The sequence below is a fragment of the Aythya fuligula genome, chromosome 6, assembly GCF_009819795.1.
Source record: "Aythya fuligula isolate bAytFul2 chromosome 6, bAytFul2.pri, whole genome shotgun sequence".
In the NCBI taxonomy this organism is placed as follows: domain Eukaryota; kingdom Metazoa; phylum Chordata; class Aves; order Anseriformes; family Anatidae; genus Aythya; species Aythya fuligula.
Genome location: NC_045564.1, coordinates 22,691,402 through 22,706,877, shown reverse-complemented (window position 1 = coordinate 22,706,877; position 15,476 = coordinate 22,691,402). Strand labels below are relative to the sequence as shown.

The window sequence follows — 15,476 nt, the reverse complement described above, 5'->3', positions numbered from 1 at the left end:
GACACGCTGCCAGTTTCCCAGAGATAATGGCTGGACGCGCACATGCAAAAAATGCAGTTTATGGATTGTAAATCCCCTTCAAAGCCTTCTAGCAGATAATACAAATAAAGCGGGTTAAAAGAAATCAGGTTTGCACCTCTGCCTGCTACCATGATGCTAGCTAGCTACAGAGGTTCAAAGGATTATCTCAGTCCTGACAAGTAACAGAAATTGACAGCTGTGTTCCTGTCACCATAGTTAGACACGCTTATTTTGAAGATAGGGATCCCTCCAGCCTGTTGCACTAACTGGCTAACTTGCATTTGCATGTACATAAGATGAAGTGGAAGGAATAAAACAAGTGGAAGGGGGAGAAGCTTTGCCAAGGCAGTCGCTAATTTTCATCCTGAAACTGCCAGATTGTTGCAGCTCTAGGACTAGACCAGATCTACCTCCATCTCTCTGAATGTACGCAGCAAACTTTTAAGACTTCATGGTTTAAAATGTTTTCTGTCTGGTCTTAAGTATAAACTCTGCTAGGTTTTAGAGATGTTGGATGCTAACATGCTTCCATAGGCATTGCGGCTCCCAAAGGAACTCCCCGGAGAGAGCAGAGGCCAAGCCCAGCTGCACCTACAGAAGAAACCACCAAGATCAAAGCTCCACAACCCAAATATGTGGAGACCAGAGCTCTGCAACCCCATAAAAACAGTTCAAACGGGGAGAATCAACAGCTCCAGCCTGAGACATGCTATGCAAACATTAGGCCATTCTTCTAAAGAAATGCTGAAGGAGAGGCTGAGGAAGGGGTCAAGGTGCAGCCTGACTGTGGCTGTTCGTGGAAAACGGGTTATCTTCATCCTTTATCCCGGAAAACTGTTAAGGTTTGCAGGTCTGGATCCTGACCTAAATTCCTATGCCTTGACTAGCTGTACAACAGGATTAATCAAAAGCCTGATTTCTGCTCCAAAGTTTGGCACGTTCAGAGTCCAGGTGCTGAATGTTGCAAACGTTTGGATAATGCACACCAAGATTGCAGGCTGACTGTCAGTAATCTGAATTCCAAATCCCTCTTTATCTCTCTTTGGGTTTACTTGACAATGAGAGCTGTGGGACTGCAAATACTTAGTTCAGCTTTTAATTTTATAGACCATTTGGAATGGGCCAGGATTCGCAAGGACACTAGGGCCTTTTTGGGGACCCATATAATAGATGAGGAGAAAAATTAATTGTGCAGTGTACTCAATTCAATTATCGCCTATTTAAAAAAAAATATCTGACCTTCCATCAAAAACAACTTCTGTACATTTTTCCTTTATACATTTCTATGACAAATTTGATTTTTACCTTGGAAAGGACGTTCACAAAGGTCTTCATCATAAGACATGTACTGTGTCCATTGATAATTAGAATTTTTTTTGGCAACAATACGTTTGCTGTTTTCAATAGCTAATTTGTACTCCGATACACCAACCAACGCTCTTCCATCACAATTCCACCACAATGAGTACTGCGTTGAATCACATTCAAGCATAGTCAATGGCTGTTCTGGTCTACTGATGTTCAGTCCTAGACAAGTACTGCTGCCTATATTGAAAAGCCGACGATTGGATACCCATTTCCATAGCATGTATTTGGAGAGTTGACTGCAGTCTTCCAGAACAAGGCCAGCTGGATCCACCTTGATGCATAAGTTAGAGTCTGAACTTTGGATAATAAATATCCCTTTATCTGTATGGGGAAAAAAAAAAAACAAACAAAAACAAAAACAACAAAAAAAAACCACTCTCAGTTTGCAGAATGCTACAGATGATGAAATAGTATTGTAGGACATGTTTTAGCTATTTATGAAGAAAACTGACAATATTCATCAGAATATCTGACACTGCAAAAAAATAAGAATACTGGTCTAAATATACTGCCAGCCAAGTTTGTAACATGTAGACCATTTGACAGATCACTGTGAGATTAGGCAGTATTTCTCATGTTGGTCATCCAAAAAACATCAGTCACATTTGAAGAATTACAGCATTGTTCACCAAGAAATTCTACATAATGTGGTACAGGTTTAAGTGTTACAGCAAGTCATATTCAGAGCTGTAAAATAATTCTCTGTGAGGGACTGGAGATTCCAATTAAAGGCTAAAAAGTGTAAAGACTGAAATTGCCATATTCTCTGACATTTTCAAGCATCTCTGTCTGCAACTATAGAGGCAGAAAACATATCTTGCATTGTATGTATGATACAGGAAAGGTGGGATTTATCTCAATCACAAGAGCTGGTGATCAAGAGGTAACATATGCCTTAACTACTGGATGCATATTGTTGAGCTATAGATGACCGCCCTGGCTGGACCAAAGCAGACGTGTGAAGGTTAGCCTGATGTCCCAGCTTTCTTGGAATTGTGTAGAAATTCACTGAACAATGTGACATCACACTATAAGCATGTAAAAAAAAATCAGCTGTTTAACGCCTTGGGAACAAATGTCTAACTGTGCATATAGACTGAAAAACTGAGAGGGACTAAGGAAAATAAAACCTGTAACAGCTCAGCTATTTCATTTATTCTGAAATCCAGTGACGATTAACCCACAGAGTTTCTCTCACATTATAGGTGAGATACTTATGCCTCGGGAGGTTATTCCCTGAAAACCTGATTAGCATTTCCATTTTGCCATGAAGTTTTGCAATAATAATTTCTACCACATGTGCTTTCTATCTGTAATTCACTACCCCTAACATCCTGAAGAAGTAACAATAACAAAAAGATACTCCAAATCTAGAGTACAAAATGCAGAAGCCCACCCAGATGCTGTGTCTGGGTTCAGCACCTATGGTTTAGGTGTAGCTCTCTGACAGAAAGCCTTCAGCCAGCAGTGCTGCGTGACAGACAGGCAGAAGACCAGCTCACCAGCACGTGGCATACACGATGAGTGGCCCAGGCAAGATACAGGTTACAAAGAAGAGTTTGGTTCCAGGTCCTGCACAGATCCCACCAGTGGCCAGACACACAGCGAGGACAGAAGTTCCCCTGCAAGCTGCTTCTCTGGGATCAGGTGCCGTCTGCCATGTGGCTATGGTTGTCTGTAGCTCATGATGGTGCAGGAGCGTGGGCAAGCCTTTCTGACTGACAGCAGGTAGGAACAAGCCTGCTGCATGTAACTGCAGTTCCAAGCACCTGGCAGCAGCCTGGCTTTAAGTCCTTAACACTCTGGGGGCACAGCAAGGCTCCTAAAGGAGCTTCCTATGCTCCATTAGTCCATCACATTTCTACAGCCCTCCAGCCACGAGCTCACTGAAACACCACCACTCTGTGACAGACACCCAGGGGGGACTTCGCTTTTGAGTTTTCTATGAAGCTGTGCAGCTTGTGCTTCCTTCTTTTTATCCATCCTCATCCTCCATGGGCCACAGAGATGGCACAGCCTCTATCTACAAGCACAGACTACAAGGTCAGACAGGGTTCCTACTTCTCATGCTGGGGTACGGCTTTCCTACAGCAGCCTTATCTTGGCTGGCCAAGAAAATGCGTTGTTTATTTGCTAGATAAGTAGAAGCTGTGATGTCGTTAGCACCAGTAAACACTGATTAATGAGGTTAATTCACCACGATACTGGGATTCACACTTAAAGTTCTAATACAAGTTCCCAGTTTATCTCTGCTTGCACCCGTGATGCCTCCCGCATAACAGCATGGGCAACAAGAAACAACTCAGAGATGAAGGGGTCTCGGCCTTTATGAAATGCATCCGAACGCCCTTATCCGTAAGGCTCTTAAGAGCTGCGATGACTGCTGAGGAAAGATAAGGGTCTTACAGAGACCTCACAATTACACCAGCGGAGGGGGGACAAGGAGACAAGCGGAGCGACACCAAGCCCATGCCACATGGGCTTCCTGTGCCCACAACCCTGCGGGTGAACAACCACGAGGAGCTCCATGAGCTTGCACACCCCAGAGGGGCCAAGGGGAAAATCCTAAACCCTGCTCTGAAGGATATGACAGGGCGGAGGGAGCCCTTTGGGAACGTCCCCCTTCTCCTGACGTCCAGGCCCCTCCGTACAAGGGCAAGGTGACACGAAGCAAAGTGCCAGGAGCAAAGCTATGCGCCGAGAGCTGTCCGGGTTCCTGTTTACTTAGGCTCGCCACTACAAATAATGTATAACAGAGCTAGGAGGGCAAGATTTTTTTTTTCTCTTCCTTCCTCTTTACCTCCCATTTCCTTCCCCCCCTCCCCAAAAACCAGCAGAGAGAACTGCTTAAATGGCAGTAAGGAAAACAGCTGGAATGCACCGGGGGCGAGGAAACCCCCTCGGCACAACCTCCGGGGCCAGGTGCGAGGACAGCCGGGCGTGTGCTCGGCCACTGCCCCGGAGCCGCCGCCCCGAGGAGGGCACGGCGAGGCCCGGGGGCTTCCTCCGCACCACGGGACAGGACCGGGGAGGGGGAGGCGAAATATCCGCATGTTCCCCCCTGCACGCACACCTCACGGGGGACGCCGGCTGAAGCAGCCCCTCCCCACCCCACCGTGCACCCCCCCCGCCGCCCCGGGACCCTCACTCACTCCGCAGGGCGGGCACCTCGTCGGGGCTGAGGGCGGCGGTGGCGGCGCCCCGCGGCGGGCTGCGGCCGCCGAGCAGCAGCAGCAGCAGGCAGCACGCCAGGAGCCGCAGCCGCATGCCCGGCATCGCCTCGGCAGGGCACGGCTCGGCACGGCCCAGCCCGGCGCCCACCCGCTCCTCTCCGCGCCGGGAGCCCGGCCCCGGGGAGGGCGGAGGAGCGACCCCACCCCGCGGAGGGCGGGGGGAGCGCGGCAGCCGCCCGCGGAGCTTCCCCGGCCGCGGGCCCCCCCCTCGGGCCCGCTGCCCAGGCCGCGGCCGGGGACTGAGGCGGCCAAAAGGAGCCACACGCGCCTCGTTTGCAGTCCCTGAGCGCTTTCTGGTGTCTGCTCTCCAGGCCGCTTTTCCTAAGAAGAGCCGAGTGGCACAAAGACGCGGGAGGCAGGAAAACATCGGCAGCGCGGCTCGTGTTCGGCGCCTTGCTGCTCCGCTGCTGCGTGTCCTCAGACAAACTTTTACAGAGACTTGATTTTTAGCTAGGTCAGCACGTCAAGGCACTTCACATTTTTGGCATGGGGAAAAGTAATTTCCTTCTTCCCTCTTGTACATCTCTGTCCTTAGGTCGAGGAAGGATTTGTAGGAAGTCCCCCATTTGGGGACAGTTTCAGTCTTACGGAAGCTATGAATAGCGCGGGGAAAGGCAAAAGCAGAAGCCCTGGGTTTAAGATAGAGTAGCTTCACTGGAATCCACATCACAGTTGGGTTTTAATCAGCGTGGGCATGTTTCTCCATTGTTCTTCATTCATAGCAGACAAATAAGTATCTACGTTTATATATAAATGTATAAGCGTAAGCATACAGTGCCAAAGCAGAGCCGAAACGACTGGCCTCTGTTCCCCCATGCCCACTTCAGTTACGGTACAGGGACAGGAACAGAAACTGCTGGGCCTGGGGGAGCTCCGGACGGGTAGTTCAGTAGAAAGTATTGAGAAATGAGGGAAGCCCAACACTTACAAAGAAGCAGATGAGTGGAGGGGTTTCTCCACTTTACAGATGATAAAAATGTCTGGCAGAGAAGAACTAACAGCAGAAAACATCGCTGAACAAGCTGTCCCAGAAGTGCCCTGACTTCAGAAGACAGAATTGCTCTAACTCTCAAGAAAATTTAGCATCACCCCCACACCTCCCCCCAAAAAAAAAAAAAAAAAAAAGTTACCAAGCTGTTTTTGAAAAACTGGGCACTCTGAACTTCAGGAGTGTTGGCTACCACTTTGAGTCCTGAGCTCCAGAAAAACCTGCCACTGACTCTCACAGTGTGTTTGCACTCCTACGTTTGAAGAAAACAGTGCCAGTGAGCAAAAACGGGGCTGCTCCAAGCTCTGGGGAGCACTGCCACAGGTGGATTTTTCTGCTCATTTTACTAAGACTGAAATAAGCATGTTCCGATTACAGATATCTAACACTGGACATATAAAAAATATTTATGTAAATATTTTACTAAATACGAATTAGCAACTTAATAGTTATGAGTAGCTTTACTTCCTCATTTTTTTTCTTTATTATTCACATTTTCCTCTTTGACTAAACAATTCTTTACTGTCGTGGATATGTTCTGTTCGTACTAAACCGTTAAATTCCTTCTAGTGCAGCTGCAGTTACCCTGGCCTCTGTATTTATAGCTAAGCCGTACTAGCTGCATTACAGTAATGAGACATCTTTGCTGGCATAGTGCTGGCAACATGGTTAGCAATATTTTCTGAAGCAAACTTGATGACAGTTTGTATTATTTTGCAAAGTAAATTGTAAATTTACTTATTCTATGCTTTCCTTCAAGGCGTTCATTGTAGTGATTTGGCTTTTATTTCCTTTTCTATCTGGAACTCTCTTTTTTTTTAAAAAAAAAAATATATCCATTTCTGAATTGATGATCTATTTTCTGTTTGGACACCTATAGATGCACTTGTCTGAGCTCCTCTGCCTTCACTATTTAGGTATTCTGCATAGGTGTTCTGTATCTCCTGGTACCTTTTCTTAGCAATTAACTCAGCCTTTTGTATGAGGCCCATACACATCCACAAATACAAGCCCTTGTCAAATTCACACTAATTCAAGTTTCTCACAGACTTGTTTCTGCTAACTTAGGGTCAGTATGCTAAAGATATATGTGACTGCCACCAAGGCATACATAGGCAGCGTCCTATTGTTAGTACTGCTAGATCAATGTTGGAGTAAGACTAAAAATTTTTGCAAAGATCTGATACAAAGGAGTAGTTGGTGTGTTCCTAAGAAGAGCTAGTAACAGTAGACTTAATTACTAAATAGACCTATGACATTTTGTAGTCAATAAAAAAATTACACATACTGTGATCAACAGTCTACACATTACACTTTTTAAACAAATCAATAAAAATCATCATATAGTTGCTTAGCAGGTATTTTAGAATAAATAAAAATCCCATAAACCCTTCACAACTTTTGTTTTGTGGTTTAAAACATACCTGAGAGACTGATAGTTTTCTCCATGTTTCCTGATCATATGCAAGTGGGCCTGTAGGCATAAACCATTCCAGATTTGCTTGACCAGTTTGTGTCTTCACACCATGCTAACCACTTCCTTATGCAGATCCCTCCCCCTTTCATTTTATCAGAAAAATGCTTCGTAAATCAGAGTAGTAGGGAATAAGCAGGTTTCTCTAGAACAAAAACAGGAGTAGACGCTGATTTTGACAGTGGGCCACAGAGAATACTATTCTTTATCAGCTCCAGGCAAGCAGATTCCTTCAGGCCCAAGACCTTCAGTCTGTGTTCCCCCCACACCCGCAGGGCCATGCTGCCCTGACAAAAAGCTGTGGTGGTTTGGCAGCACAGCAGCACCTGGCTGAAACTCAAACCTGCAGCTGCTGCCCTCCAGCTGCCACCACACCACAGGCCTCATGCCAGTTCTTGTTGCCCTGCCATGCATCCTGATGTGGGAGCATGGCAGAGTTTGGGCTTGGTTTGGTCTAAACTGGGGGTGATGGAAGCCACAGTTTTAGTAAAAAAAGAGACCAAGAATGACTACTTGGGAAGGATAGACAGCCTCTAGCAATGTGCCATCAGTCTAATACCCCAAAACATACTGGGTGTGATATTCATAACAAGATTAGGTGCTGGCAGGAATGCCAGGACACAAGGTGTACCCAGTGCTAACACTAGCAGGGTGTGCCCCTGAAGCATGTACACTCCTTCCCAGAAGAGCTTATCTTTTCTCCAGCCATGCGTACACATTTAGACTGAGAGAAATCCTACAGGTAGTGCAAAAGAATGTCCACGCTCTTTGGAGAATATGCACACAGAGAAACCCAAAGTAATTTTACTTTGCCTCTTTCCTTTAACCAATTCGTTTTCAGGTGAAAAAAAAATGCATTAGGTATCTGACTTTGCACGCAATAAAAATGCATATACATTTATATTTTTCTTCTCTTATTTTTTATTGTGGTAAATCCAATATGTGGTCAGTCTCATATTTGAGGATTTAAAACTTGGATTCAAGAAAGTTTGGAAACCAGGGCTCCCATTGGCTTTACATGGTGGTAGAATATGTCTTCGTTACTTATATAATTATATTTTGTATTATATCTACAGACATGCACACGTAAGAGAAACCAGGGAAACACTCATTAACATTTCTGGTGTTTTCTCTAAACTTTATGCTGGTAAGAAAGCAGAAAGGGAAATTATTTTTCCTTTGCATCCTTCCATACACAAACTGAAGCATTAAGAACAAGAAATGTAACTTCATTGGTAAAACCCAAAGCTCTTTAGCTGCTGCTCATTTCAGGTAGGAGGAAAAGAACATTTGCTGGTAGATTGTTTTCTTGTGAAAGACCTGGACACATTATGCAGAATAGTATCATATCTCTGCAGGGAATTCTGTTCACTGTAATGAGACTGAGTTTATCATCAAGTGCAAATGCACAGTCAAAAAAACGTAAACGCTTGAATTGAAATAGACTAGATGCTCTGGTTATGAGTCATGGAAAGGCTCTAACAACTTTATAACCAAGGGAATGACTTGCCACTGATGCTATTAAACCAGTCAGTTCAGGTATCTTGGCCTTTGATATGGAGAAAGACAGAGGAGTTCTGTTATTCATCTTTCTTTATCTCATTGGAATCTCACCATGCAAGAATTCAAAATTTAATCTAAATTAATTAAATTGGTATCTGTACAGAAAATGACAAACTAAATTAAACATGTTCAGACACTCCTGTCCTTACCTTGGAATACAGATTAACTAAATTAAGACCAGTTCAATTCAAAATGGATGTTGTCTACAGTTTTTATGGGAATTATGCAACTCACATTAAATTCCTAGATTTATTTTGGAATGAATTTCCTGAGTGCCAATCATGGACAAACCCTGACGTAGAGTCTTTCCACACACACTTTGGGAATACTGACTAATCATCCACTATGAACACAGTAAACACCATGTCCAATGACACGTCTATCTCTGATAAAGCTCTAGTGATTAACACCTGTATCTTCCAAATTCAGGGACCATAAGAAGGGGAATACAAAATCTATAGTTTACAGGGAGATGTTGAACTGGTTTCTTGCAGCTGCTGTCCCAGACAGCTTGAAGCAGTAGCTGCAGGTACTCTAGGATGAACATGAGGTACAGACCACTATCTATGAACATTCATATTCTCTTGCTTGCCTATGGTTCATTTGCTTGTCACCTTGCAAATTGGCTCATGACACATTCCTACAGTGGACTTTCCCTGCAGACACTGAGGGGGTCTTGTCAAATATTTCTGTAACAGTTCGTTGATTTTAAAGATTGCTACTAACCTTAGTTTGAACAGTTCCTTTTCCTGGTTTGATATATTTTCTGCATCAATTTCTCTAACATTTTAACATTATTGGGGATTTGTGTGCTTTTTTTTCTATTTTTATTTTTATTATTTTTTTTATACTTTTTTTTTTTTTTTTTTCCAAATCAATCATAACTTAAAATAGAAGCAACCTTTACATGGCTTGTTACATGGAAATTATGCTATAATCATAGGTCTGATTTTTAAGTCAGGTGAGAGTTTTAGAGAAAGCAAGTCTTAACCTCTCACCTAAGATGATCAACAGCAGCCACAATTTGCCTTTGAACTATAGTTGTTAACTTCGAAGCCAGAAGTTGATGGTACATGCTTTTCCAAACATAGGTAACACCCAACCGCTGAACACTAAATAGAAATTTCCTGTTTTTCTTACATAAAGACCTCATTTTTATTTACATTTGTACCTTGTCTAAAAATGGAAACAGTAATAAAAAAGCCACTGTTGAGCAAAGTTAACCAACCCGTGAAATAATAGCACTTTTTAAAATATATAATGCCTTGAGAACTTAATCTGTCTGAATACAGAAATGTCTTGAAACAATTTTAAGTTATCTAACTTGATTAGAAACAAGCTAAACTGTAGTGTAAATAACATGATGTAGAGAGAGGTTCCAATGAAAATCAGCTTTTGGTTCTGTCTGCTTTGTGCATAGTGATTGGTAGAACAAAGAGACTGAGCCAGCTTCAAGAAACAATGTTGTGATCTACTAAAATCTTTGAAAAGCCAAAGCTTTTTCATTAAGCCACATTGTGTGTAATTATTGTGCTTTTATTGCTATCTGTCAGTGTTAGCTGGTATGTACCTCAGTGGAAACACAGAAGAAAAGTTTCTAAGCATGAACCATTCGTACAAACCAAACAAAATAAGAATGCATAGAAATATTTGAGGTGGAATAAATTCTAAATTACATAAAATAAGGATACGTTACACATTTATATCAATTTCAGTTTTAACAATCCACTGTGAAATTCAAGAGAACATGACGTTATTATGTGCCTGGAGAATAGAATTGGCTTTAAATACAGCTCTTTCCAGGATGCCAATGAATGTTCACTTCCTCAGAGCAGGAAATTAGCAGATATCAAAATACATTAGTATTGATTAGAAATAAAAAAGTAGAGGTAACTTTCATATTAAACAGAAAACATGCACTTTGCCATGTAGTTCCAAAAAGATATTACTGTTTTTACACTTACAAAATTAATGGATCTATGGATCTTTAGCTTTAAGTAAGTTGTGTATTTTAGGTGCCATTGTATGAAAAGAATGCCATATGTAATCAATCATATCTCCAAAAATCAGTTCCTTACAGGATTCAGCCATTAATCATTTCCTTGAAAAGTAAAAGGATTGCAAATAAATGAACATCCAGACATCTTAAAGCTCACATACTATGTTAAGAAAGGTACAGAAAGAATTTATCAAATTAGCTCTAGGGTATGCCAAAGCATGAAAAAGTTGCTAAGATTAATCAAATTGCATTAAAAAAAATGATAGACACGCAATAAAATGGAAAATGAAGAAAGAATAAAAGTATATAAAAATGCATTATCTTTTATAATCTTTATTGAAGGTTAAATAATCCTTCTTTTACAGAAATAAGTTGAGGTATTTACCTGTTTCTTGCAAATAGACCAAGATAAAAAAATACCTCTTGTTTACTTCTAGATTGTGTGTGATAAGTACTGTGGGGCAATAAATCCCTTACACCCATTGCAAAAGAAACCTGGACTTCTGTATAGCATTATACAACACATGGAGAGTATTGCACTTGACGTTTTGCTCTTGTATCCCGGCTTATTACCCACTAGTTATATTACAAACCAAAGCTGAATGCATCTGAACATATACAATACAGGTTAACATGTAACTTTTATAAATCAAAGGAAGAATTAACCACTTACTATACATTACTGAAAATGCCATTCTACAAAAGATACACCAATACAACAAAATTGCTAATGATTTTTGGTTTTATTTAGTTTAACTCTTCAGTGAGTAGATTTTCTATTAAAAACGTTTTGGCCACTCTCAAGGTCCAGCCCCAGGTCAAAACAATATTCATGAAAACAGCAGAAAGACTTTTTCATCCCACTCACCACACAAAAACCCACTCAGAATTTGGTGGAGGAAAAAAGAAAAGGTGAACTTTGATACAAATACTACAAGATAAAATGATATAATAAAAAGATATGAACACCACTCTTTTTCTAGGGCGAATGTCAAGTAAGATCCTGAAATCTAATTGCTTTCTTATATTGTCAAAATATATGATCTAAATTAATGCTGTTAAAAGAATGGCTTATCCCTCAATAACAGAAATATTTCTCACTAAGCCCTTCTATTTTCTCGTCTGATGAATTCTTAATTATCTGAGTGATTTTCATCCTGAAAATTTTGAAGGTGCACAGCACATTTGTAGTACACTCAGTTACAGCAGGGAAATTGAAGAACATACTGCCTAAATTTCTGTACATTTTTGATAATTTGCAGAGAGATTGCTAGGAGGATTAATTGGAATGTAAACATTGCCTCCATACAAAATCAGATCTTTGCTGATGATCAGAAGATGTAAGTGATAGTAACAGACGGCATAGCTTTGTGAAATGAAAGCTCCTGTAGGAACGGGGAACATAGACCACCAAATGTTTTACATAAAACATGAACACCACTTTGAGAATCTCTGAATACTGAAAAGTAGTTCAATGTTGAAATGAGTGACCTACAGAAGAAGGGCTTTCAACCCTCATACTGAGCTGCAGAATTTAAAAGATACCTAATAAACAGTAAAGATTTTTTTTTTACTTAAAAAAAAAAAAAACCAACAACACACTAATTTATTCTAGAAAAAGATGACTTCTATTTGAAAAATAGAAGAGTAACAGATAATTCACATGGGCTAAATCCAGATTTCCTGGTCCTTCAGGCATTCTTGGCCCAAATGGAATTTGAGATTGACTTCAGGTGCCAGCTTTACCTGCAATGTGTTTTTATCCGTGTGCCAGGGAAGTAGGATTTGGTACCACATATAGCTTGCACTGACATCTGTAGGACTTCAGTGGTTGGAAGAGGTGCAGATGCCAGTCTTTGTGCACATTTTCACCTTGAGATACGCAAGAGTACTGAAGAATATAGATGCGAACCTGTAATTTACTTGTTCCAGTTTAATGACAGCCATCATTCCCTTCACACTGCAATCATTTCTTATGAGTTTAAAGTATCAGTTCCTTTCCAAAGGCATCAGATATTGTTTATTTCTCTTTGCACAGAAATATATACTATAGGTTCTAATCCACTAATAGACAGTATTAATTGGTTTGTTTAAACAAAACAATCTTTGTAAACCAAAACTAATAGTTTCACTGAAACTAGATCCTCATCTGTAGCCATTGACTCCAGTAGGCTTTGGATCAGGCCCTAAAACAGGCATGGGTCAGACCTAGCTGATAGATCAGTCTCGTATCCAGTAGTGGCAGAGGATACAGAGGCTGAGGTTGCACAGACTTTGTAAATATTCATTACAAAATGGACAAGTTTTTAGATCAAATACATAGTTTACCATAGGGAATGTACATAACTGTCTGTGACTATATCAATGTACCTTTGTTTTCAAAGTATTTTCTTATAAGTACATTTGTATGTACATTTTGACCAAGTATTCCAGATAATTAAAAATGCAGAGGAAAAGTGATATTAAAAAGTAAACTACACTATTGTAAGTTTAAAATAGCCCAATACTGTAACTTTTTTGTCATCATGTTAGCTGATTTTGTTGAGGATTTTTTTTCTTCATTCACGATATCAACATTACAATTTAAGAAGTTATGGTAAGTCATTAGTAACTATTTAAAACTGAGATTTAAAAATCCTCATTAGTGCCATGGAAATGAATATCAGGTGGAATTCATAGATCTATTTGTTGCTTAGTATGAAAAAAGAAGTCTAAAAGAGATTAATAATTTCACACACAAATAAAATGTTTGGCTGCTGGGCATTAAAAGAACCTCTCAGTTTAGGATATATCAACAAAAAAATATTGCCTTTTTGTGTGACACTAAGTCTTGATGTATGAAATTTTCCTGCACATAAAGAGCTCATGCAACAGTTCATGCAATGGTCTAGCATGAGAGGTTTATTTTCAGTGCCTAAAAAGGAGATAAATATTAGACTTGACGGGGGGGTAAGGGGGATTCTGGTAATCCTCTGATTTAAAGTTTGTCTAGTAGGGCCACTAATTTAAAAATATTTCTCTTTTGCTCTTGATCCTCTCTGCTGGAATTTAAAGGAAAGGGGGGGGAAAGAACTTTATACTTGAACAGAAAACAACTGTGCAAGTGAATATGAGGTTGATTTAGTTTTCCCTGAGATAACCTCAAGGAGTGGAGGATTCTTAAAGAACATCAAACAGCAACCAATTCAAGGACAAGGAAAGAGGAAAGCAGGACAAGAAAAAATTAAAGAGGAGGTATCTCTATACCATAGATACATGGAAGGTTGGCCATAGCAGTAGCTGTTTCTGATGAAAAATGATTCAGTCAAACAGGTGATATGAGGAACCTCTAACCACAGTAGTTTAAGCAGCACTGATGAAAAATTTATGGTATTGAATTTAAACCAGCCCACCAAACAGACTGGTGTAAATACACTCCTAAATACAAATGTGTTTGGGTTCTGTGGATGAACAAAGTAGTATACAGCTCATTTTATATACTTAACTTTACAAAAATAAACTTACTTTGATAATTTTTAATCCTCGGTAGTAATGAGCAAATTAGAAATATTTGTGATGTTATTTTTCTAAGATGGGGGTGGTTTAATATTAAAGCTGTTTGTTTGTTTTTAATTTGTTAACCTTTACTACTGGTGCTATCTATAGTTTTCCCAACATAAGATATATTTTCTCTATCAGAATGATTATACTACTGCAATATGCAAACAAATATCACATAATCAGCTGAGAAGAAACAAATAGAGTTTTTAGATTTCGGGCCAGTAAAATTAAGTTTGTAATGTCCAAAGTGCTAATAGAAATCTGCAGCCGTGGCTCCTTTTTGTTTTTCTTGGTTCTTGTAAGTGACATTTTTAAAAGTGCTTGTTGAGCCTCTGTACAGTGGATTTGTTTCCTACAAAAAAAATAAAATAAAATAAAATATGCAAATCGTGCAGTGTTTAACTCATCTTGCCATTGCTTCAGCTACAAGCATATATTGCTGTAAACCACTGCTTTTAACATACCTCTTTAGCCAAGGGTTAATTTTGATCCATGATTTCAACAATTGCTAGCCCAGTGTTGTGATACACATCTTACACACACCAGCTGGTACTACTCTGCTTCCCAAGGTGTAGAAGATGATTAGTACTCTACTTTGTGGGAAACCCAGGCTAGACACCTGGCAATGGACACACACCTGGCAAACTGGCAATGCAGGCTGATGGAAGAGAGCTACCATGTGTTTTGCAAACCTTGCAGATCAGAGAGGATGTCATCCTTCTACATATCTATGTAAAGATATTTTATACCTACACAAACTTTATCATCTAAAATATCTGTGGAAATAAATCATTTGCCTCAAACAGTTATTGTGTAAAGATGTCTTTTGCTTCTTTGGAGCCTGCTATCTCACTGTTCTTGTACAGGAAAAAGTCAGTGAGAAAATGGCCCGTATTAAATTTCTACAGTGGTAATTTTATAGACCAATATCACATTCTCCTCCCGCTATTTCTTCTCCCTAGTTACGACTTCTGGTCTATTCTTTGTACAGAAGTAATTTCGTACCTTTGATCATTTCAGTGCAGACTTTAGCAACTTTCTGATATTCCAAGACACTAAAAATTAATCCAGTCTGTCTCAGACAACACAAGCCAGTCTAGGGTCAGAAACATACTTCCTTCTGCATCTGCCTCCCAGATTAAGGTAAGGTACATACTCAAACAATACTTTATCAAATACATAAGTTGTTGTGTCCTAAATGTTGTGATCGAACCATTCTATAAACACAGAAAAAATGCGCAGAAATACAAGAAAACTCAACTGTGAGATGTAACTTGTCAGGGTCTTCTT

General features: G+C 40.4%; 2 protein-coding genes across 5 annotated transcripts in view; both read right to left on the bottom strand.

The window, feature by feature from the left end:
• The window catches only part of PLA2R1 (phospholipase A2 receptor 1), a 41,499-nt gene extending 36,784 nt beyond the window's left edge, over positions 1-4,715 (bottom strand). For both annotated transcript variants that reach the window (XM_032189756.1, XM_032189758.1), the window contains exons 1-2: positions 4,542-4,715; positions 1,327-1,710 (exon numbers count right to left, since the gene is read on the bottom strand). In XM_032189756.1, coding sequence (XP_032045647.1) covers positions 1,327-1,710; positions 4,542-4,665 — 508 coding nt within the window. In that variant the 5' untranslated portion in view covers positions 4,666-4,715. The remainder of the gene's footprint in view (positions 1-1,326; positions 1,711-4,541) is intronic.
• Positions 4,716-12,251: 7,536 nt separating this feature from the next.
• Positions 12,252-15,476, bottom strand: part of ITGB6 (integrin subunit beta 6) — a 54,449-nt gene continuing 51,224 nt past the window's right edge. For all 3 annotated transcript variants that reach the window (XM_032190470.1, XM_032190472.1, XM_032190471.1), the window contains exon 17: positions 12,252-14,538. In XM_032190470.1, the coding sequence (XP_032046361.1) occupies positions 14,437-14,538 (102 nt within the window). In that variant the 3' untranslated portion in view covers positions 12,252-14,436. The remainder of the gene's footprint in view (positions 14,539-15,476) is intronic.